The sequence below is a fragment of the Furipterus horrens genome, unplaced genomic scaffold (genome assembly GCF_987537825.1).
Source record: "Furipterus horrens unplaced genomic scaffold, mFurHor1.1.pri manual_scaffold_2, whole genome shotgun sequence".
Taxonomy (NCBI): Eukaryota; Metazoa; Chordata; class Mammalia; order Chiroptera; family Furipteridae; genus Furipterus; species Furipterus horrens.
The window spans coordinates 42737243-42761639 of record NW_028327172.1 but is presented as its reverse complement, the minus strand read 5'-3'; the positions used below and the strand labels follow the sequence as shown (position 1 = coordinate 42761639).

The window sequence follows — 24397 nt, the reverse complement described above, 5'->3', positions numbered from 1 at the left end:
TATGCTACTAAGAGTTATCAGAATGAGTCCTTTAGTGAATACTGACCAAAATTTCTAGGTACAGGTATAGCCATGTTGTGTGGGTGTTGCAACTGTATAAAGACATGGTTCCCAGCTCAATAGACTTTTTCAAAGTAATAGATGAATAAAAAATATAGATGACTAAGGACTAGATTAGAGAGGGAAGGTTTCTGGAAGGCAGAGACACTGCCTAAAAAATTTTAAACTAGAGAGGTTAACAAAAAAAGAAAAGAAAAAAACTCTTTGGGCAAATAAAATAGCATAAACTCAAAAAACAGAGGCAAGAAATTTTTCTAGATGTATGTGGACAAAAGGAAGTGAGTCATGTGCAGGATGTGGTGGGAGATAAGTCTGGAAGAATTACACAGAAAAAATCTTGAAATTCTTAGCTTGGTACTTAGAACATAGAACATGGCAGATGACAAAAATGTTTTATATGTAACAGTATTTTTTGAGATTCTGGAACATTTTAATAACAAATATTTTTCTCAGTCCAAAATAGGTTATTAACAGAAAAGCTCATCATTTTATGTGAATGAATCAAATACCTAATGTTACAGGACAGCTCTACTAGTACCTCTCGGGTAGTCTTTTATTTGCCAGGCAGAATGTCAACTTCCAACATTAGCGATGACAGTCTCCCAGCCACTCTCTTCTTGACGGGGATCCCTGGGCTGGAGTGGGCCCACATCTGGATTGCCATCCCCTTTTGTGCCATGTATTTGGTAGCACTGGCTGGGAATGCTGCCCTCATCTTGGTCATTGCCATAGACAACGTACTTCATGCACCCATGTACCTTTTCCTTTGCCTTCTCTCGCTCTCTGACCTGGCTCTCAGCTCCACCACTGTGCCCAAGATGTTGGCCATTTTGTGGCTCCAGGCTGGTGAGATTTCCTTTGGTGGCTGCCTGGCCCAGATGTTTTTTGTCCATTCTATCTATGCTTTGGAGTCCTCAATCCTTCTTGCCATGGCCTTTGATCGCTATGTGGCTATCTGCAACCCACTGAGATACACAGTCATCCTCAACCATACAGTCATAGGCAAAATTGGCCTTATTGGGATATTCCGTAGTGTGGCCATTGTCTCCCCCTTCATCTTTTTACTGAGGCGACTGCCCTACTGTCAGCACCATGTCATGGCACACACATACTGTGAGCACATGGGCATTGCTCGACTGGCCTGTGCCAACATCACTGTCAATATCGTTTATGGGCTGACTGTGGCCCTGCTGGCCATGGGCCTGGATTCTATTCTCATTACTATCTCCTATGGTTTTATCCTTCGTGCTGTCTTTCGTCTTCCCTCCCGCGATGCCCAGCACAAGGCTCTGAGTACCTGTGGCTCCCACCTTGGGGTCATCCTGGTCTTCTACATTCCTGCTTTTTTCTCATTCCTAACCCACCGTTTTGGCCAACACAAAGTACCCAAGCATGTGCACATCTTTCTGGCTAATCTCTATGTGCTGGTGCCTCCTGTGCTCAACCCAGTCATCTATGGAGCTCGGACCAAGGAGATTCGGAGTCGACTTCTAAGATTACTTCACTTGAAGATTTCAACATGAATTCTGAGTAGAGGTTGGAAATGAGAAGAAAAAATTAGATGCACTTACATGGATGGAGACCTATGATATGAGGGGAATGTGTTTACATGGGAGAAAACTCCAGAAAGAAATAAAAAACCAAATAAATTGGAGATATCAATGATCACATTGAAATACCTTTGGGGTGGGGGGCTTCTTAAGCAACTCTGAATAGTCAAAAAGGTGATAATATTTTTAACTTTGTCTCAGAAGTATCTACGATTTATTAAAGAGTAGGTCAGTTGCTGTTGTGAAAAAATTTTGGATTTCATGGTGGGGATATTCTAGTGTGAGTTCAAGTAGAAAAAAAAGAACATTTGAAGTAAATTGCATCTGAGTTGCAATACTCTGAGTGATTAAGCACTCAAGAGCTAAAGTCAAAGAATTAGATTTGAATCTGGTTTCCTGACTTCTGAATTTTGTGACCTTGAGCATCTTGTTAAATCTTTTTATGCCTCAGTTTGACAAACTGTTTAGTGGAGGATAATGACAATATCTAAATCTTAATGTTGTAGTGAGGAATAAATAAACTAGTGGATATAAAAACTTAAGATGATACCTAACATGTAACATGCTCAATAAAATAAGATGAGAAAATTGTATAACATCTTTAAATATTATTAACCAAGTTAAAATTTATTTAGGACTGTTTTATATTATATCACTTCACAGGGTTGTTGTGATAACTATATAACAACTCAGAAATATTTAGACAAGGCTAATAATGTGATAATGCTCTTTAAAACTACATTTACTCCACCTCTCTGGTCTTCCATTTTGAGATCCCTTTCTTCTTAGCCATAAAGGCTAAGGATTTCTTAAGGATTCAGGGGAGATGCCTCAGAATCCAAGTGCCTTTTAAAAATTTATTTATTACCTTAATAACCTCAGTTCTAAAATACACAAGTAAGTCCACAGATACTCCTCCCAGTGGCTCAAAAATTTGGTTGTTATTATCTGCATTTTAAATTAAGAGCCTGTGATTCAGAGAGGCTAATAGTCCTAGAGTTATGCATCTGTATGGACAATGTCTCATATACTACCCAGTGCTTTATATGGAAAGAAATGTAATGTGTGGATCCAGATACACTTGAGCTAAAATCTTGTCTTCCTTATCTACTAACAGCTGCATAAACTAGGACATACCACTTAATAAGCCCCAACCTTAGTACTTGACATAAATCAATCACTCCATAAAAATTTGTAGTAGTTGATAGTATTTGGTTAAAAAAAATCTTTAAATGCATAAAAGTATGCTATGTTTTTATTATATTTGTGTGACCTAAAATAATCTATCTTGTTTATCTATTTTTCTTGATTAATTCATTAGCATTTTTAAACTTCATCAAAGTAAGCATCTTTTTATTTATTTATTGTTTTTCTATTACAGTTGTCCCACTTTTTCCCCCACTGCTCCCCCCACCCCATTCTGCCCAACCCCTTCTCCCACAGTCAATCCCCATCCTGTTGTCCATGTCCATGGGTCATTTATACTAGTTCCTTGACTAGACCCTTCCCCTACTTACCCCCATCTCTCTCTTCCCCCTCCTCCCTGGACATTGTTAGTCTGCTCCTTGTTTACATGCCTCTGGTTCAATTTTGCTCATTTGTTTTTGTTGTTCATTAGTTTCTTGTAAAAGTAGGCTTCTTATCTGTTTCTTACATAATGCTAATATTCTCTCAATAAATAATATGTAAAATATTACAGACCATATTGGTACATATCCTATTTTTTGTTGTATTAATGAACAATGTCTTCATTGTGTTATTGTGATGAATAATGGCAATATATGTGAAACATAGTGTCTGGGACATGGTGGACGTTCAAACAATTAGATTTTTTTTACTTTATATTACATTGGGCCGATCAGATGAAGGCACATCTACATGGATCAGTATAGAGAGAAGAGTTCTTTACTCTAGATTGCATTTGGTGAGACAAAAAGAGAAATGTCAGTTCTGGTGATAGAAAAGTCCATATCTAGCTGCAAAAGCAAGTTCACCCTCAGGGGACTGTCATGGGCCAGGACCATTCATGTCTGTGGCCTCAGAGAAGCTCGGAGGAGAAAGCAAAGGGATAGAGCAAGAACTGGAAGAGAAGGAGGGCCAGGACAACTGTGCAGAAATAGCCAACAGAGAGCATTGCTGGAACAGCTCAAGAAAGCTGGGTAAGATTAGATTCCTAGGGGCCTCCAAAGCCAGACCAAGATCCGAAGAAATGTGCAGCCCTTACAAGTTTTATGAATTTATTGAAGCAGTGATGAATCAATATCAATCAGTTTTTAACAGCTTTATTGAGGTAAAATTGATATACACTGTACATGTACAATACATACGAGATGTGTTTGGACACATGCATACTCCTGTGATGCTGTCCCCACAGTCAAGGTATTAAACTATCCAACACCTCTGAAAGTTTCTCTGCGTCTGTGTGTCTGTGTTAAGAATCTTCATTTTTAACTCAAGGGTGAAGTAAAGTGAGGCTAATGGTTAATAGGAGAAAGCAATGTTTTCCCACGTGACACTTTCCAGATCACAACCCAGTGTTCAGTATCATCCATTCTTAAGAACACACATAAAGGGAATCTGACTTTTGAGGATAGACAGAAGTCACCAATTATCAGGAATGCGCAAATTTTTCAGGCCCAGCTAGACCTAAGCAACCTTTCTGCTAGAGCACTTTGCAAGTCATACACTTTCATAGGAATCAGTGCAATTACCAAACTAAGGAGAATTTAGAATAAGCCTAACCATGGAATCCTACTATGTTAGATATTCTTGTTTCTCGTAGCCCTGAGTCTAGGTCTTTCCATTTGTGCTGAGGGAGATGCTTTGAACTAAATTTTGAGTGGTTCAGCTCTGATGAGGTCCTGAGCAGCCACCTTTCTGAGTTCTCCCCAGTATCATAGCTCATCCCCAGGACTGGAATCCACCCCACCACTTTCAAGTCAGTCTGTATGTCTCTCTTACAAAACACACACACAAACACACACACACACTCATTCACCTTCTTGTAATGTACTAAGATTAAAAAAGAAAAACCCTTTTCTCTGAGCCCTGAGGAAACTGTCCCTACTACCTCCTTCTGCCTCCTGCTTAACTGCTACATTATTTTATTTTGATTTTATTTGTGGTTATTATAAGTAGGCATAGGCAATTTCTTCACTGTGATTTGGATTATTATCTGAGTTTTTCCTTTCTAAATGTGGGAAACCTACGTTGTCCCTTCCTCTGTTCCATGGCCACACAGGCCACACTTTCTGCTCACTGACTTCATGAGAACAAATTGATCCTGGCTCGGGGGCAGTGTAAAGCCAAAAGGACAAACTCTGGAATCAAAGAGTGTGGGTTTACTTATCTCTGCCGATCACCAGCTGTGTGGCCTTCAGAGAATTACAAACCAAATAAGGCACATGCTCCATCTGCCATGAGCCACTTCACTGATAAAGCAGAGCTGTACAGAAAATAATGGGTGGATTGGAAAAGTATTGATGACTCTCTAAGACATTGGACTACAGAATTTAAAGTAGGAATGGGAGTCAGGAAAAGATGCTGAGCTATATTTGGACATGTTGAGCCAGAGGTTCCTCTGGGACACCCAAAGGGAAGGCTAGTAAGCTGTGGAAAGTATGAATAAATTCAGCTTTGGCTATCACATTATTAGAAATATGAACAATAACCAAAGAAATGACCAAATTCTTTGAAGAATCAATAAAAGAATTGGTGTAACATACTCCCAGGAAGCGCCACTCTATAAGATAATTGATAAAAAATAAATCAATTTAATGAAGCAGCTTGAAGAATGAAAGGTTAGTATATGAAATTCCATAGAAAAATTTGGGAAGATCAGGAATGAGAAACAGTTTTGAGAAAGTCTCTGCTCCATACTGGGGATAAGTCAGAGACTGTGGAGGGTGGCAAAACATGATCCCTGGAAGGGCAGACACTTTCAAGAAATTCATATATAAAAGGAGAGATAAAGTTCAGTAACCAATAAGGCAGCAGGGTCAAGCATTTTTCAACGTAAAAGGAGAAAGTCCACATAGGAGGGGAAGAGGGAGCTTCTGAAGTAGTGTGGGTGGATCTCATAAGAGCAGGATCCTGGCCCGGGAAGAAAATATCAAAGAGCTGAGGGAGAAGTTAAACATTTTTTTCCTGCAATACCAAGAGACTGGACCTGAAGATGAAGAAAAATGGTCAAAGAGTGGGTGACTTCCAGAGGCCATAAAGCAAGCCATGGCTTTCTAGGGGAGCAAATGCCAGGATGTGCTCAGAGTCACTCAAGTAAGATTAGAGGTGGCTCATGGCAATGATGGTACAGTTGGTGAGGAACTGAGTTGCCAACTGAGCAGGAGGAAAAATTACTGAAACAACCACGATTTCTCCACTTCATGTTTGAATTTATAAAATACTCTGAGATTATGGGTATGAGAAAGAAAAGCGCAAACTCAAGACCATTTAACATGATCATGTTCTCCCCCAAACATTCTTTGTCCACTTACCCCAAATAGACATCACATATGATATGTAAGCAATCTTTTTAATGTAGAACAGGGTTGGGCAGTGAGGGAGGGGCTGTTCCAGTATGCACATGATCTGAAGAGGAGGAATTCCCAAAATAAACTACTTCTCCTCCCTTCCTCTTTCCCTTTCTTTTCCTCTCTCTCCATGAGGTGGTGCATTGTGGCCATCAGCTGGGGGGACCTAGGCCTCTGGTTCTCCCAGCAGCTTCTCAATGGCAGCATTTACATCTCCATTTGTGGTCATCAGGGCCTGCAGGTTAGCATCATGATTAGCAAAGGCCATGGCTTTCAGATGCTCCAGTTCTTGCTGGTACCTGCTTTCGCTGAGAAGGGATGAGGACTGGGTAGACTGAGAGCAGGCATTGGCCAGTGCATGGAGAAGCTGAAGAACGGCCATGGCAGGTTGCACAGGCTCTGTTCTGTGACCCAGTCCTGCACTTCGAGTTTCAGGGGCTCCTGTAGCCCCATGTGGTTTACCTGGGCCCCATAAGAATGGTCCAAGACCAGGTACCTCCCTGGATAGTATCTGCAGACCCTTTTCTATCTGTATTAATGCCTGCAGAGCTTGTGGGTTGGTGAGGATGGGAAGTAGTGGTATATGATGTTGCAGGGGGCTGCCAGTGGCCAGCTGGTGTAGCAGAGCTGGATTTTGTTGAAGGACATGCAAGGCTCTATGCAAAGCAGAGGGTGAAGGTCTCAGCTGACTGGTTAGAGCGGCTTTCTCTATGGGCTGCTGGCTATACTGGGAGGAAAGATCTTGGCCTGAGTCTGGCATACTAGTCCTGCACCCTGAATTGGCTTCGTTTGAGGCCTTGCCCCTGGCCTGGGCAGCTACTGCTGTACTGACCTCCAGTGCCAATGGTCTGGCGGGGGCAGAGGCAGTGGGGGTGGCAGCGGTCGTGTCAGTACTGCTGTGAGCATTGGCCTCCCCTCTGCAAAGCTCTGAACCTAGGCTGTGGCCTCTGGAAGCAACCAGTGGGGCCAGAGTGAAGAGCATGAGTTGTTGGATATCAGGACAAACCAGGTGCATCGCATTATCACCACCTGACACTGCCTTCAAGGCCTCTAGCCCTTGCTTGTCTACCTGCAGGACCTCCCGTTGCTGAGTTGGCTTCTGCAAGGTTTCCAGAGTCTTAAGAGCTGGCTCAGGTTTCTGTACTGGCTTTGAGGATTCAGGAACATGGCTAGCATTGACTGGTTTCTCACTTGCTAGGCCTTGAACCAGAGGGTCTTCCAAGAACTGCAGCACAGGCTCAGGCGCAGCCATCAGGAGTTGAGCCAGCTGGCCAAAGAAGTCAGCCAGATCAGGTGAGCTCCTGGCTAGCCAGCCCAGCCTGGCTACCATCCCAGCACTGTGTGAGGTGGAAGCTTCAGAACGATGGGTGCAGTGGCCTATAGGATCTGGCAGAGGTCCAGGACTGGACAGATGAGTTTTCACCACCAAGTGGACCGTAGTTCCATCAAGGATGCCACGCTGGCTCAGAATGTCTTGGTCCCGCAGGATCTTTCCAGTGAAGATGAGCACCAGTCGGTCAGTGTCACAGTGAAGGCGCTTGGCGATCTGTTTCTTAAAGTGGTGGACACTACTATTTTCTGCCAGCATAAATTCCTGGCAGTTGTATTGGCTCTTAACAGACACTCTGATGACATGTGATGGCTCTCCACCAGACACCAGGCAGCTGTCCCCTGCTTCTTCCCTAGCCCGTGCCATGTTTTCTCAAGAGCAGGTGCAGGGCCACCGGAAGACCTATAGAAACCTAGATGTAACACTGAGCACACCTGGGGGCAGGGGCTGGTGGGTGTCCAGTGATGTCCTCTCACCCACGTCCTAAAGACACCACCTCCCAGTTTATTTCTGCAGCCACCTACCTCCCATAGGCACGGCAGTTACTCTACTCCAGGGCCAGCCTTAGGGCATATGATGTCAGGGATGAGGTCACAGTTGAGAACTGAATGGGGGAAGGGCAGAGGCCTCTGCCATCTGCCTTAGGTTGGCTCTATTTATGATTTGAGTTAAATAATAATAGAAAAAAATTAATGTTTTTTTAACATGTTTTGCATCAGTCCATGTTACTGCTGAAAACTATACCAAATGAGTTCGATCAGTGAATAAAGCTGAGTTGAAAAGGCAACTACAGAACCAGTATACAAAGTACTGATTCCAGTCACCCACCTTTCACTAAATTACTGTGTACTGACCATGATCCAGTAAAGACCACAGGTTCCCATTTCTATATGAACAGAATGAGGAAATATATAATGAATCCACCCAGCTTCACTTTGGGTCTTGCAGGCTGCTTGCGTCTGAGAACCACAAGGCTAAGTAGCCCATCTACCTGGTTCTAAGAAAGACAGCACTACATCGTGTCGCCCAAGAGCCTGTAAACAAAGTTGCTCCCAAAGAGATAAACTGTGAATTCGATTCTCACAGGATCAGAGCTGAACAAGAGAAATTGTGAGACAGTAACAGTTTGACTTTAGGACTTAACAATGAGGTTTAAGGTATATTTGAGAAAGGGATTTGTCACTTGGGAGGGAACATATTTTGGCTGTAAAAACAGAAAACAGAAACTCTCAGGAACTGTTTTGACAATTCCAGGCCAGTGGGGCCCTAGAGTAAAGCCTCTAATCCCTGCAGCAATTATATATTTTTTTACTGTTAAAATGAATGCATCAGGCTCTTTTAGGTTTTTGCCATTACAAAATTGAGTCACAGCTGCCATCCCAGAGGAATTACCTGGTACACCTTACTCCTCAAACCTTTGAAATGTTTGAACTAGGCACAATAACCTTTGGACTAAGCCAAAAAACAGCATATTCCAAACAACTGTGCAAAGCTAAAAGGAAAGCAGAAACCCTGAAGATAGTACTGAAAATGGAAGGCATTCTTTGAAATTAGCACCACAGGCTATAATTAAGGAATAACTTAGCTTAGTTGCACCTATAGAAATTCCTTCCTTGACTTACTAACACCAATAGAATTTTTTTCCTTCTACTTATGTAATTATTCCCCTTCCTTCACCTCCTCATGGGAACACTATTTGGGTTTCTGCCTGAATTAGTGCTTCCCAAAATTGCAATTATTTTTTATCTCAAATAAACCCTTTTTGTTTATCGCTTTGGCTTTTTATTTTTAAGTTATTTTTATTCATAAATTTGGAGCAAGCAGATATTAGAACCCTATGCTGTCATGATCAGTAAAATAATATATAACTGAATGAACTCTTGGTTCTTTCTTTACAAACCTGTTTCTCCAATATTCTTCTGTATCTCAGCTAAGTTCACAGCCAAGACAGCTAATGTCAGAACAGAATCTCAGATTTGCCTTTCCCTTCAATCTCCTTCCCTCTTCTAATATTATCATTCAACCAGTTGTTCAAGCCCCAAACCCAAAAATTGTCCTTGATTCCTTTCTTTACACATCCAATTTATCAGCAAGCATTGTGAGCTTTTTCTCCAAAATATATCTTGAATCTGATCACCTCAATACTTTCAATACTGCAGTAGCCTGCTAGGTGGTGCCCCTGCTTCCTTTCTTGGCCCTTTAGAGTCACTACTTCTCACAGTTTTGTGCTGGTCTCAGCCTATCAATAACGGATATTGTGGTTGGACTGGCCCTGTGGTTCTTATTATGATTGCAAGATGCCCTCAGCAATAGCCATCGGGAAATTTTTAAAAAGAAAGACTTATAAGTTCTAGAAATTACATGGCACAAGGCACATTTGGGACCACATAACAAGGGTTAGGGTGAGAGTGGGGAGAGAGAGAGAAAGAAGAGAGTACAGACCCTGGGTTCTGCTTTTATCGGGGTCAAGGGTTGGGGAGCCTACTGTTTTGTGGGTTTACTCTTTATTGGTGGATTTAAAACACAGGAGCAGGAATTTAAACCACAGCAAGAGAGAGAAAAAAGAAAATATCAGAGGAAAGGGGGGCACCCTGCCTCTTTATCTAGGTCTGTGGCTGGCAATGTGTTTTTTGGAGATAGCAATCTTTCAAGTGGATGCTCTTTGAAGTGGATGTCTGAGAAATCAAAGCTTAAGTCAGGCACTTGCATTATAAATAAAGAAAAAGTACTGTCAGGGCTTAACACTACAAGTAGTGAAGATGATCGTTGAAAAATTAGCTCAATTAACCACACCTCTGCACCCCAAACCATCAAAAATTTTCATTAAATTTAATTAAATCTAAATGTCTTACCAAGACTAAAATGCCCTAATAAATTGGCCCATGCCAGCCTCTCGAACCCCATCTCCTGAGTATCTGCTTCAGTCATAGAGTGCTTGTGTCCCCAGGACACACCAAGCTTGTGCCTGTTTTTTAATTGATACCTCTTTTACCTGGGAATTCTTGCTCTTAACCTACTTTCACTTGGATAAATCTCTTTATTCATCACATCTCTGCTTAAATGATGTTCTTTTTGATTACCACCCAAAAAGAGTTCACCTATGGATCTGTGTCCTTACCCTCCTTACTTTCTTCTTAGCCTCTTTCTTTGTTTGAAATTATATTGATTGTTTGGTGCCTGTTGTCTCTCTTCTGGCTCTGGGAAGACAGGGCTTTGTGTCTGGAACACCTCCCTTCTACAGCACCTAGCAAAGGACCTGGCGTTAGAGAGAGTGTTCCATTAATATTAGCTGAATAAATAAATAAATCCTCAATTCTCCTCTTCTTAAATTTGCACATCCAAACATCAGAAAATATTATAAATTCTATGCCCAAAATATACTTTCAATTACTCACTTCTTGCTACACACCCTTGTGGAAAACCCCAGTCTAAGGGCAACCCCATCTCTGGCTAGAATGACATCAGAGGTCTTCCAACAGGACTTGGCTTCCACCCTTGCCTACAGCTCATTCATGCTCCATATAAATTGTGAATGAAATCCACACTTCTTACAAGGGCAACAAAGCCCTGTGCAGTCTTGCACTCATCTGACTTCCCCGCCTCAGCTTGGCACACTCTCCCTCTCATCCTCTGCACTTTGTATATTGAGGGCAAGCAGAGTTTTTCACCCCAAAATATGATATTGAGTATACTGATTATTTTAAGCAGGTTAATTTTAAGAAACAAAAGACTCAGAAAGAACCTGTAGTTGCCTAAAGGATTTCAAATAGAAAAACCTGTTGAAAGAAAGGAAGCTATCACCTTCACATAACATGAACTATGTGGGGCAGACAGAAAGGAATAGCAGAAAGTTGGTTGGACTCCTTCTGCCTCCCAATGTTTGGGTGGCTGAGCAAGATTTTGTTGACCATGTTTGCTCTTTCTCATCTACCTATGAGTTACCTACTTTCCCTTTGAAATTCCACACTCCTGCCTCCTTCTCCTTAGTTCAGAATGGTATATAAGCCTCAACTGCCCAAGGTGTCCTCAGGCCCCATATTCTTAGGAAAACCTCATAGGGATAATAGTATGACCAGAACTCTGACCCTGTTTCTATTCTCCATGTGGTGTAGGGTCCTTCCAAAGCCCAAGATATTTGACTTGGTGCACTGCTGATAGTGTGAGAAATGGAACTGGGATTTCACGTGGCACGTGTCTGGAAACCTGACATTTTAGTAACATCAGTCCACAGGGATCTTTCCCAAACCCCAACAGTCCTTATTTCCCCAAGCACAATGCCCAGTCGTGACAGCCTCTACTTGATTCATATCTACCTAGTCTCCTTGACCACTTTCTCATTATGTCACTCATTTCCTCACTCCTCATACAACGTTGACTCAGTCAATCCTTTACTAAATGCTTTCCATGCACCAGGCCCTATGTTAGCTGCTAATGGAGAACCGTGATGGTGCCTGCCCCAGGAACCTCCTTCTTCTCAAGAGGATATAGCCAGAAACAAGTCCATTAAACAAAGACTCTTCTCCTTACCCAGGACTTTTAGACACAGACTCCCTGCTGCTGTCTGCGCAGTAAACTGGCTTTCCTTCATATGGGCCCTCGTGTTTCCCTTCCCCGTATACGAAACAGATGAAAGCAGCAACATTCTTTTCCCATTTTGTTTTGTTTTGTTTTCTCCTATACCTACCTGGTCTTCCCAAGATGAAAATTAGAGATTGTATACGAACATCTTCCCCAGACACAGCCCCAGAGCACTTGCCTGTTAGTTTCAGGAAACAGAAAGGCAAGACTTTTATCTTTGTTTTCCCTAACAGCATCCTAAAGTACAATTCCTTTGATCTGAACAAGAACTCCCCCACTGATATGTGGACTGAAGTGGGGGGTAAGGGGGGGTTTTGAAACCTGGTGCTCCATCTGGAGATTGAACCCTAAAACAGTAGATGAAAGTTGTCCAAGAGCTCTCTTTATCTCAGGTAGTTAAAATATAAAGATAACCGAGGTCCCGGGCTATAAAGGGTTCCGGAGAGCGTGTGGGATGAGTGGGTCCCTGGGCCAGGCGGTGGCGGCTCAGCAGAACAGCTGGACACGACAGTGAAGGACAGGTGGTGGTCTTCCTCAAGGGCACGCCGGTGTAGCCCCAGGGCGGCTTCAGCAACAGGGTGGTGCAGACCTGCGGCTACACGGAGTCCGGGACTATGCGGCCTACAACGTGCTGGACGACCCCCAGCTCCGGTAAGGCATTAAAGACCATTCCAACTGGCCCACCATCCCGCAGGTGTACCTCAACGGTGAGTTTGTGGGGGGCTGCGACATTCTCCTGCAGGTGCTCCAGAACAAGAACCTGGTGGAATAACTAAGAAAAGCAGGGGACCCGCTCCGCCCTTTTGGATGAAACAAAAGACCAGGACTCAAAGTGAGGACAGCGGGTCCTCCCTGCGCAGAGGCCGTGCCTAGGAGACGGAGCCGCGGGGGTCCCTCACTCACTGCTGTGGAGAAGCCTTACCGAGTCTGTTTTCCCTGCTCACACAGCTGCATGCACGGATTCCTCCAGTTTGTAAGCAGTAAGGTGATTTTAGTGTGTCTGGTGTTTGGGCAAAGAAGATTCTGTCATGATTTAATAATAACGACTGCACTGTAATAATTCAAGGTTGTGTTATCATATTGCTATAAAACAGAATTTGTTCTCAAAGAGTCATTTGTTCTTTGCCCAATTCAGGAGTAAAACTAGGAATTTTTACATCATGATTTTTATTCACGAGTTCTCTGCCAATGTGCCAGTCCCCAAAGATAATATTTGCCCCCTAATTTTTTGTAACTTGTTCTGTTAAGAAAAGAAAGCGAACATAACTGAAGTGTCGTTTTTAAAAATAAACTGCCAGGGATACAGAAAAAAATATATATATAAAGATAGTTTTGTCCGAGTACCCTGGGTTCCAGGAAGTGGGTCTGTTTCTCCCAGCCCGTGAAAGGACCTCCAGCACTAGTCTCTGACAATTAAACACACACCACGGCCACTTGTACCATAGCGGTGTCCTCTACCAAAGACACTTTTCTTTCCTTGATAGGAGTACAGCATACTTAAAAAAAAAAAAAAGTTTATTATCCCCTTTTATGGTAAAACTCTTAACAGACTGTGCTGTGTGTATGCTTTATACACGTGGACATAAGTTGTGCCTATGTGAAGGTGTATTTACCTATGGATATGCACGGCATGTTTGATGCTTTTCTCTGTAGTGTGCTTCCCAGTGTGAGCCAATAGATACATTACATGTATGGGGACTGGAAGACATGGTTCACTCACTTGGTTTGTGAATTGTAAAACATTCGCCCTAGAAGTACGCAGGCAAGAGGAAGCATTCCTGAGTGCAAAGTAAAATTTTGAGAGCACTTCCAATGTGTGGCACAAGCCCCACTTCAGTGCCTTCCTATGTAATGGCTCTTCTGCTGGAAAACTCTTCCCGTCCCTCTCAAATCTTTACCTACTTCATTCTTACTTTGCAGACAGTAGCTTAAAGTGCATACTCAAAGCAGTCTTCCTTGTCTCCCCAGACTAGATCAACCTGTTATGCTATTTCACACTCCCCTTCTTTTTCCTCATAGCCTTTTTTTATAGTTTTTAATTACAAATAAGCACTCTTCAGATACAATAAGAACAGTTCCTGTTACCATATGATGAACTCAGGAGAGCAGGATCACATTCCTTTAATGCATAGTGAATTCCTAATAGGAAATGCTGAGCCCAGGGTAGACACTCAATTTCAGAGCCAAGAGTTGCAAGAAATATAGAGGATACACAGTCTGTGTCAATGATAGCAACTCTCTGAATCTGGTTGCTAGAGACAGTAACTTTGTAAACCTGGTTAGATGAGAAAATCTCAGAATCCTACTCTATCTCTATCCACTCAGAGATCAACATCAAATCCAGAAAAAGAGAGCCACCTGTGGGAATCTCCAGGGCCAATACAAATAAGAAACTGCCCACTTTCACTCTGCAGTCAGGCTGGTGGTAGAAGCACCAAAGAATGGACTACATAGTGGCAGCTCCTAAAGGACACAGAATCTGGGGAACCTCTGAAAGGACACCAAGAAAGCTGCCTCAGCTTCCTCTGTGCTGGTCTCCATGCCTCTGGATCTTCTATCTTCAAACCTTCCAGTTTTCCCTCAAGCCTTCCCATCAATGCAAATATAGCTCTTATCACACCACCTCTTCTCCCATGCATTCCCCTTCTCTCAGAGCCCACAAAGAATCAGACTCAGGCAGAGGTTGGCACTGGAGATGAGATGTAATTTCATGTCAAGACAAGCATATGCGGAGCTCAGACTAGGGCCCCACGATGGCACAGTGGCAAGAGTGCCTGGGTCACTCACAGCATCCCTGCCCTGTTTCTGGCCCTCATTCTTTCTCACTGACTCTGGAATGACATTGTCTCTGCCTAAAGGGCATCATAGTAAATTTGGTTCATAATGCAGCTGCATCTAAGAATAGGGGAGCTGGGTAGTGGGATATGGGAGAAAGGGCACAGAGGGAAAGATGCAGCCTGAACGACACGGGCTCCTATGACTGCCTCAGCTTCTCTACTGCAGCATCCACATCACCCCCTGTGGCAATGAGGGCCTGGAGGTTGGCTTCGGGATTCAGAAAGCCCATGGCTTGCAGTTGTTCTAGTTGCACGTGGAAGTGATTCTCAGGCTGCAGCTGCTGGGAATTGGCACTACTTAGAGCTTGCAGTGTCTGGAGGAAGGGAGCATATTGGAGGCCTGGCTCCACAGAGCCCTGTGCTCGGGGAACCTCAGGAGCTGGGGTTGCAGGGCGAGCCTCAGACCTAAGGGTGCCCTCTCTAGGCTCTGCACGTCCTGCCATATTTTCCAGTCCTGCTAGGCAAGGCATGAACCAGAGTAGGAGGTAAGGTGCTTCAGTTGCCAGGGCCTGCAGACCCTGCTCAATCTGCAGCAGGGCATGCATAGCACGAGGTTTTGCCATGGCTGCCTGAAGGTGCAATAGAAGGGGCAGCTGCCGACACATCTCATCCGGCAACTGTGGAGCCTGATTCATGTGGGCTGGCCACAGAGATCTAGGTGGTGGCAGCCAGGCATGCTCAGGGGTTCCAGGGGTAGCCGCCATAGGGGAAAGTGGTGAAGGAACAAACGGGGCCCTGATGGCAGCACCTCCTAGCCCCGAGATAAGATCAGGCATGCTGGTGCTGTGACCAGTGGAGCCACTCCCTGTATGATCTTGGCTTCCATTTTGTCTAGGACTACTCTCTCTGGTGTATCTCAGGAACGCTGGGTGAAAGGATTTGCCTTTAATTGCTACTGACTCCTTGGGGAGTGGCTGGCCTGACTCAAGTTTTTGGGGTGAAGGTGTAGTTGGGGGAACTTTGTTTCCTGGTGGTGGTGCTTCTTGGCTTGGGCTGCGGGTGGAGGCAGTCACTGATAGGTAGGCTCCCAGGGACTGGGTGGTCTCATGTAATTGCTGGAGATAGTCATAGAGCGCTATACTACCCAGAATGTTGGGAACCCTGTTTCTAATTTCAGATATGTCCTGGTTCCCAGGCCACCTATCTCGCCTGCCATCTGAGCCAACACATGTGGAAACCCAGGGGTTGGGAAGAGGGTCACAGTTCTCCATCCTTGAAGGTTGACTGCTATTAGTGGTAGCATTAGAAGTAGTGGTAGCAGCAAAGGGATTGCCACCAAACTGCTCCTGTACCACATTAAGCATTGGGTCCATAATATCTGTGTACATGGTCCGTAGGACATTGTAGCCACCAGGGATGCTTTCCAGGTTACTGAGTGCCCGGTCCTGGGTACGCATCATTTCTTGCATCATTGCAGGTTTGCGTAGAAACTCCAGTGTCTGCCGCATGATTTCGGGGTTGTTGAGAATATGCCCAATTTCGGGGTTGTGCTGGATCAGCTGCTGCATATGGGGGTTGTCAAGAATCAGCTGGTGCACCAGGCTTGTATTGGACAGCAGACCTTGGACGAAAGTCTCATCAATGATCTGAGCCACAAACTCAGGCATAGATACATGCTGCCACATCAGTGAACTTGGCTGGTCAGGGAAACTACTGGAAGTCAGGCCCAGTCCACTGAGGCCTGTGAGGATACCTAAGCTGAAGGTGGATGACTCACCTGCTGGGTAAATGGAGCTTGGCTGAGGGAGTGCTCCAGGGGCTAGAGTAGGGACTGAAGCAGCTGGGGACTCAGTACCCATGGTACAGCGCTGCATCCTGATGACCAGGTGGACAGTGAGTCCATCTCGCACTCCACACTGTGCCAGTGAGTCAGAGTCCTTGAGGATTTTGCCAGCGAAGATTAGGACCAGCTGATGAGGGTGAGCCTTAAAGCGCTGAGATATCTCTTTCTTCAGCTGCTGGATGGTGCAAGTGTCTGTAACTGAGAAATCCTCCTTGTCTTTGGGCGTCTTCACTGTCACCTTGATGAAGTGGGGATCTTGGACTGGTGCTTGGTTGCCCTGTGGCAGGGCCTCTCCACTTTTGGCCATGGTGGGCAGGCAGTAGGAGGCCCAAGTCTGTGGGGACACAGCTGGAGAATGGGAACAGGAGACCAAGATCAACTTTTCGGGTAATGGTGAAAGTAAGAAAGGTGAGCAGAAAGAGGGCCTGGGATCTCAAGGTGGGGAAACGGAGGATTGCCATAGAAGGGGCAATGGTCTATGGAATAGGTTGCTTTGAGATAGTTATGGGTTTGACAGGTGTTGGGGTCATGGAAGGAAAACCTGAGGCCCTGGAAAAGAGGTCTACAGTTGATGAGTAAAGGGGTAATGGAAGGAAGAATGACCCAGTTTGGGAGATACATACCAATTAGCTGTGACCCCGTCCTTTCTCTTATACAGGGCTCCAAAACACCCTCATCTTGCTGAACAGCCACCCCTGAAGCACTCTGGGCTGAAACGCACTCTGTCAGGCCACCTCTGTGACCTCAGCACTGACATCAAAGCCTCATACAATAGATTCTTGAGATTTTTCCAAGGTACTCTGGGTCCCTGGGAGCTCCATCTGTCGCAACTTTTAACTTTTCTACCTTATCTCAATTGCCTTTCTCACAGTGAAGGGCCTTGGCTGACCTTTCTTCTGAGTCCAAGAGTCCTGCTTCCACAAGCCCTGGTATGTGGTATGTGGAGATTCACTTAGATTAAAGAAGTAAGAAAGACTCCTTAATCTTTTGTGCCCCCATTAAGACACAAATTCAAGTACTTCCCAGTCAACCCTCTTCTTCCTGGCATCTTATGTTCCTTTCTTTTCTCTGATTAACATTAGCCAGTAATTCTTTATATATTTTCAAACTGTTGACTTTCTGTTGGGCAAAAGCTAGATTATGAGAGAGGAGTAGGGTGTGACAAAACTTTTTAACTTAAAAAATATATATTACTTCCCTGGCCAGTGTGGCTTAGTTGATTGGTCATTGTCCCACAAACCAAAAGCTCACCAGTTCAATACCCTGTCAGGGCACATGCCTGGGTTGCACATTCAGTCCCTGGTTGGGACAAGTACCAAAGGCAACTGATCAATGTTTTTCTCTCACATGATGTGTCTTTCCCTCTCTTTCTCCCTCCCTTTCCCTCTCTCTAAATAAAAATAAATTATTATTATTATTTAGAGAACTCAAAGAATGGATTGGCCATTTAATGACATTAGAATAAAAGAGGGAATATGGTTGTTATACTAAAAATTAAGAGGTCAAATGTACTTATATCTGAGATGTTTATTTTATATCCAGATGGAAATGAAAAAGGTAATTCAATATCATGAGTCTAGATAGAGTTCATCCACATGGACAAAGTATTCAGAATCATGAGTCTAGTGAATATAGGAAAAGAGTAGAAGTAAAAATACTGAGTTATAGGGCCATACAATATTTAGAAGTCTGGATGATTAGATGAGTTCAGCAAAGAATATTTAGAAGAAATAAAACATTAAGTCAAAAAAGCAAAGAGAAGGAGAGAAGATGAAGAGTTTCAAAAAGGAGAAAGTAACCAAATGTGTCAAGTGTTGCTGGTAGGTCAGTAGGATGAGAAAGAGAACTGACACTGGATTTAACAAGAGAGAATTAGGACCATGATGAAACAAGTTTTTGAAAAGTGGTAGGCGCAAAAAACCTGATGGAATGAACTTCAAAGCAAATGGATTTGAAAAATAGTGGATCCAATAAAGGTATTGTTAATGAGAAGACAAGGATGGTGGCTGTATGGGAATGTGATGATAAAGGCTTTTTTGTTTTTGTTTTTTCTTAAGGTGAGAATATTACATCACAGTTTTATTCTGATGGGAACAATCCAATGGGGAAAAAAATGATGTAAGAGAAAGAGAAAACAATGTCAAGAGTAAATTTTTGTGGATAACTTAGTGGACAGATTGATATAGGAGCATGGACAAATTATTCAATACATCAGGTTGGAGGGCAGAGTGTACGAGTACAGATGCAAGTTAGCTGGTCGATTTAGTAATGGACACAGGTTAAGTCACTTGGATCACTTTTGTGTTCTTATTGAAATATGCAAAACATCAGCTGTAATTTAGAATAGAAATGGGGATTGTGAAGGCTTGAGAAGAGCAGAAAAGATATAAAATGATCATCTCAAAAAATAAGATAGTGAAATGACTCAGGCATTGGATCTCCAAGTGTGGGTCTCCAGACCACCAGCATCAGCATCGCCTGGACTCCACTATACACCTGCTGAATTAGAACCTCCTGGAATAGAGCTCAGAAACTCATGTTTTGATACACTCTTCAGGTTATTTTAATGCAGCTTCTTTTGAGAAATATTAAAATAGGAAAGTAGGAGGATCACTAATAGATCAATTACAGTTTTTGGTAATAAATTTAAATGAGATTAGTCAGCACAGGTATCTGCTTTTTTTCTGCCTGCAGGGAGATTAGCATAGTTGGATAGAGCATGAAGAGTTTGTTAAGTGAGTGCAATATAATCAATATGATTATATTGATAGATATGGAGTAGTGTTGAAACTAGAGAACTGTGGTCAAAAAGCAAATGAAGGTGCAAGGAGGACACCAACCCCCCTCCTAAATCCACAAGGAATGAAACAAGCAGCCAGTACAGCTGGAGAAGCAGTGTCCTGAGTGGAAAGCCAGAATTCAGTTACAAAAAAAAAAATAAAATGTGAGGAAACATTTGGAAAGTTGTAGGTATAAGGGTTTTTGCTGTTGCTAAATTATGAGTTCTAAATGGTAAGGTGGAAAGATTTGGAGAATTGATGAGTGGAATATTGAGTCATATGAGATGCTCAAGCATATTGGAATAAGAATTAGAAAGGTGACCTGGAGAGCTGTGGATTTTTATGTAAACTGAGGCAACTAAAGTATAAGGCTTAATTGGATTAATTGAAATGTCTTATTGGGGAGGTATAGCATCAATTTTAGCTGTAATTCCTTTCTTGAGACATATCTTTTTGGTAGGTTGCAGTGGTGAAATGGAAGTCTTTGGCAGTAGGTTTGTTAGACACATTTGGAGCTTTGTGGACCTGACCTTCACTCTTGCTGATGAAGATGTCAAGGCTGGAGAACTGGTGGTCTCCAGGAGCACAGACATCTCTGTGGATCCCCTTTGCAGTCCAGAATCAGAATACTTCTCACCACCTCCACTGCTCCCATCCCAGTCACAGACATTACCATCTTCTACTTCCTATATCACAAAAACATCTACTAGTTTTACTGCTTCCAACTTTTCCTTTACCCAAGTCTATTCCCCGCTTAATAGCCAGGCTGATAAAATAAGTCACTTTATTCCTTTGCTCAAAATCTAGCAGTGAATTTCATAGTAAAATACAAATTCCTCATGAGACCTACAAATCTCTTCATGATTTCTCTGATCTCTTTTTATCCCCATTTTCTTGTTCACTCCAGCTACATCATCTCCTTGTTATTCTTCAAACAAATAAGACTCCTACCTGATGGCTTCTACTTTTATTATGCAACCTTCTCTGCCTGGACCATCCTTCTCCCAAGAAATTGCATGTTTAAGTCTCAATTTCCTTCTGATTTCTGCTCCACTGTCACCTTTTTAGAGAGGCCTGTCCTGATTACTCCCTATTTAGAACAGCTTAATCTGCTTCATTTTTCTTCACAGTACATATCACCACCCAACATGTCTACAAGTTGAATACTGTATCCCCACAAAAGAACGTAAACTCCATAACTAATGAATCTTTGTTTTCTCACTGCTATTTCTTCAATGCCTAAAATAATAGTTAACTTATTAAGTTATGGCAAAAGCATATTAAATTATTTAAGAATTGAGTGGTTGAACTACAGTTCTTTCCACACCAATTGGCTGAGATACTCTTGGTGAGAAAGAAAAACAAGGTGATGGGACCTTAGCTAACCATAAAAAATGCAAGCTGCAAACATTAGATATGCAGAAGAATTATATTGTTGAAAAATGTTATGCCCCACAGAGACCTGGGTTTTTTGTTGATGGAATGTGAGTAGGGGTGGCAGCAATTGTCTCTGTCTGTGATAGAGACTAGGAACAGTCCAACAAAGCCATTGAAAAAATGGCAATTATTAAGAGACTCCTAGGAGAATGAATACTCTTTAAGACCTGGCTAAAATATGGACTTTTCCATGCTGACCCACCGGGCCTTTCTTTTTCCACTTTCAAACCTGAATAATTTGGATTTGAGAAATCAAGTCTTTATGACTAAATATCTGATTCTATCTGTAGTATTTTTCCCTTTTGTATGTCTTGCCTTCCTTACATGTGGGTCTGTTATGTGTCTCTAGGCAGTGTGTATCTGTGTAAGCACATGACTGTGCATACCTATGTGTTGAGTTAGTGCCTATATATGTGAATCTTTAGCTAAGTGAACCTGTGCATATGTTCACATCTATTTCAGGCTACATATGCACGTTCTTGGGTGTGTAATCACAGTATGATACCTATGTGTGTGGTTCTATGTGTGCAACTATGATTCTCTATATTAATATAGACATGTGGTGTGTGTGTGTGTATGTTCATGTATGTAGGTAGGTGACACTGGGATATTGCACTCACATACCTCTCCTTTTTTTTGTTAAAGAAACATAGACAAACCTCAGATGGGGGTGAATGAGTGTAGCCATTTTATTGACAGATCCTCCAGTAAAGGCCAATGGTCAATTATTTGGTAGAGAAAATGTTGGCTGTTTTCTCCTACTCCAGGACTTTTCCAGCTGGCAAATGAAGCGATCAAATGGGTCAGCAGGAAAGTAACAAAGAAAGAGTTAGATATGGTGGTTAGGATCTCTGGGATCTCTTCAGCTTGCAAATAGCAGCACTGGCATCCGCCTCAGTGGCAATGAGGGCCTGCAGATTGGCGTGGTCATTCTTAAATCCCATGGCCTGAAGAGATTCCATTTGCTTGCTGAAATGAATCTCAGGGGCTTTCAGAAGGTGGGAAGGATCCTCAGTTTTGGAGTGTAGCCTCTGCAGGACTGCTCCAGATTTATGGCAGCACTCGGGCCCTTCAGGCTCAGCCATATTTGGCACATCCCAGGCCGTGGGCACTGTGTCAGGGTAGCTGCAGCTGGTGTCAGGAAGATAGCCCAAGCCCCAGAAGTAAGGTGCAACCCCGGGAAGAAGAACAGGAGCCTCAGTGGCCAGCAGCTGTAGACAATGCTCAATCTGTAATATTGCTTGAGATGCCTTAGGGTTGGCTAGGGCTATAAGAAAGTCAGAAAGCTGCATCTGCTGCAGGAAGGTGAGAAGCTGCTGCCTCCACTGCTCATTCATCTGGGACATATTCATAAGCAACATCATCTGGACTGCCAGGTAGGAGTTGTTCAAAAGCAATTGCATCATGCTTCCTGTGATCTGGGAGGAACTGGTCTGCTCTTCCGACAGTTGCAGATCATCCTCAAACCTCTGGTCAGAGCTGTCTAGAGAGATGGTGGCATCTTTGTCTTCTGCCTGGGGTTGCTGTGTGAGCTCTCTGCTAGGTACAGCTGGTACCCTAGCTGGTTGTTGAATGTCACAGGTATTATTCTGACCCTTGGTGGAATTAGTAGCAGCATTTGCCCTAGAAGTATAGTTCACCTTGTTGGGGGTAGCATTGGCTGAGGTGATTGAAGATAAGCCGCAAGAACTAGTATAGATGATTTGGTTTACAGGGAGCTGTGGGAACTGGTCCAGCCTTTTCTGGGATGATGGTGGAGATGGGGGTGAGGAGTGGACTTGTTCTTGCACTTGTCCTTCCAGGAGAGCTGTGAAAGGGCTGCCCCAAAAGGGGTCTTGTAATCTGTTGGGTATTTGATCTTTGGAATCAGCATAGCTCTGACCCAAAGCATTGTCCCCACCTGGGATTGTCTCTAGACCCAATTGTGATGGTGGGTTCAGTGGGTGCTCAAGATTCTGTGCAGGTTGCTGGATCTGCATGATCTCTTGAATCAAGGCAAGATTCCTGGCCAACTCCAGTGTCTGCCATAGAATCTCAGAATTGTCAAGGATGTGTGAGACTTCTGGATTCTGCTGCATCAATTGTTGCATTTCTGGATGTTCTGATATGAACTGTCTCATGAAGTCAGTGGTGGACAGAAGTGACTGGGTGCTCGAATTCTCCAGCATCTGTGTTATGTTCTCAGGACCACCCACTTCCAGGTCCTGGGGAAGACCCTGGGGTGCATCAGGTTCCACAAAGAGGGCTGATTCCACTGCAGTGTGATTCATACCAGCATGCTGATATACCCCACTGCTGTTTCCTTTGGTGTTTCTGTCCTGGTGGCAGGGCTCATTGGTCCACAGGTTCTGGGAAGAATGGGCCAGGGATCTGGAGCCCTGTTTAGACTTGATGACCAAGTAGATGGTGTGGCCATTCAGGATGCCCCTCTGGCTCAGTGTGTCATGGTCTTTGAGAAGGCAGCCCATGAAGACCAGCACTAGTTGGTCCATTTGGCATTTAAAGTGAACCAAAAGCTTCTCCTTGAACTGCCTCACAGAGGTGTCATCAGCTATCATAAAATCTTCCTGCTTGTCTGGTGTCTTTACTGTCACTCGAATGATACTTGAAGAGATGTTCTTGTTGACAGGCCAACCTGAAAGACGCCCAGTCTGGGCCATCCTGAATGTTCAAGAAATGACATGCAGCATAGACCTTAGAGGGAAGGCAGATGGGGAACAAGTGGAAGCAGTGGCAGATGGAGTGAGGGGAGACCACTAACCTCTGTTGCAGGTATTGTATTCTCAGGCCACAGGCTTGTTGCCCCAAAAGGGATGAGTGACCGTGCTCGGGCCAGATATTTTGCAGTGTTCTATTTCCACTCCAGTTCTCTAGATGTGACCCAGCTGAAGTCTGTCCTGGCTACTGATTCATACTTGGTGCAAGGTGGGCTAAGTAGAGATGACTCCTCACAGGGCTGCCCCTCCCCCTGCCCCACCCACCAGGAACATAACCTCTTCAGAAAAGATATTGTGATGTTAACTCTGGCCTCACAGTCTCTGCCAGGGCTAACTGGAAAAGAGGACATAGTGAGTCCAGGTCTATGTAATGAAATAAAATAAGACAATTATCCAGAATATTGGACACAAAGTTCTCGGGATGGAACTCTTAAAAATAAATAAAAGACCACATTGGTTATGTGGAATATGTGGTGCTAGGTATGAGTTCCTTGTAGGAACATTAGGTTTGTAGTAAGAAAAACTGGGTCTACTGGAGCCATAGATAAAACTACACACCTGTGGATAAGAATGGACTATCTCTGATAGGAAGAAGCTTATAGCTTTTGTTAGCAATCTGGAAAGAGTTGGAGCTGAGAAAGGAAAATGGAGCAAGAACAAAGTTCTTAAGTGAAAGAGGATTTCAGGTTTTTCTCTGCATCTAAATTTGGGGATTCTAGACTTAACTGAGAGTGTTCCCAGGGATTGGTGGGGTGGGACAGGTTCAAGTTTCTTTATCCTAGAAGCAGGATCAAGG

At 43.5% G+C, this 24397-nt stretch overlaps 4 protein-coding genes across 4 annotated transcripts; 1 reads left to right on the top strand and 3 right to left on the bottom strand.

The window, feature by feature from the left end:
* The first annotated feature begins 620 nt into the window (after positions 1–620).
* Positions 621–1583, top strand: OR52D1 (olfactory receptor family 52 subfamily D member 1). The gene has a single exon (XM_090267707.1). The coding sequence runs from the start codon at positions 630–632 to the stop codon at positions 1581–1583; it is 954 nt and encodes a 317-aa protein (XP_090123833.1). The 5' UTR covers positions 621–629.
* Positions 1584–6305: 4722 nt separating this feature from the next.
* On the bottom strand, positions 6306–7835 carry LOC150018313 (ubiquilin-1-like). Its single transcript, XM_090267706.1, has one exon. The coding sequence runs from the start codon at positions 7833–7835 to the stop codon at positions 6306–6308; it is 1530 nt and encodes a 509-aa protein (XP_090123832.1).
* A 7029-nt stretch (positions 7836–14864) lies between these two features.
* UBQLN3 (ubiquilin 3) lies at positions 14865–16974 on the bottom strand. The gene has a single exon (XM_090267705.1). The coding sequence runs from the start codon at positions 16972–16974 to the stop codon at positions 15022–15024; it is 1953 nt and encodes a 650-aa protein (XP_090123831.1). The 3' UTR covers positions 14865–15021.
* Positions 16975–21726: 4752 nt separating this feature from the next.
* Positions 21727–23574, bottom strand: UBQLNL (ubiquilin like). The gene is given in 1 exon segment (XM_090267289.1): positions 21727–23574. A coding segment is annotated over 1 exon segment (1848 nt).
* Positions 23575–24397: the final 823 nt, after the last annotated feature.

Coding starts and splice junctions, on each gene's coding strand:
- UBQLN3 (XM_090267705.1), bottom strand. CDS start 16,974: ATGGCCAAAAGTGGAGAGGCCCTGCCACAGGGCAACCAAGCACCAGTC.
- OR52D1 (XM_090267707.1), top strand. CDS start 630: ATGTCAACTTCCAACATTAGCGATGACAGTCTCCCAGCCACTCTCTTC.
- LOC150018313 (XM_090267706.1), bottom strand. CDS start 7,835: ATGGCACGGGCTAGGGAAGAAGCAGGGGACAGCTGCCTGGTGTCTGGT.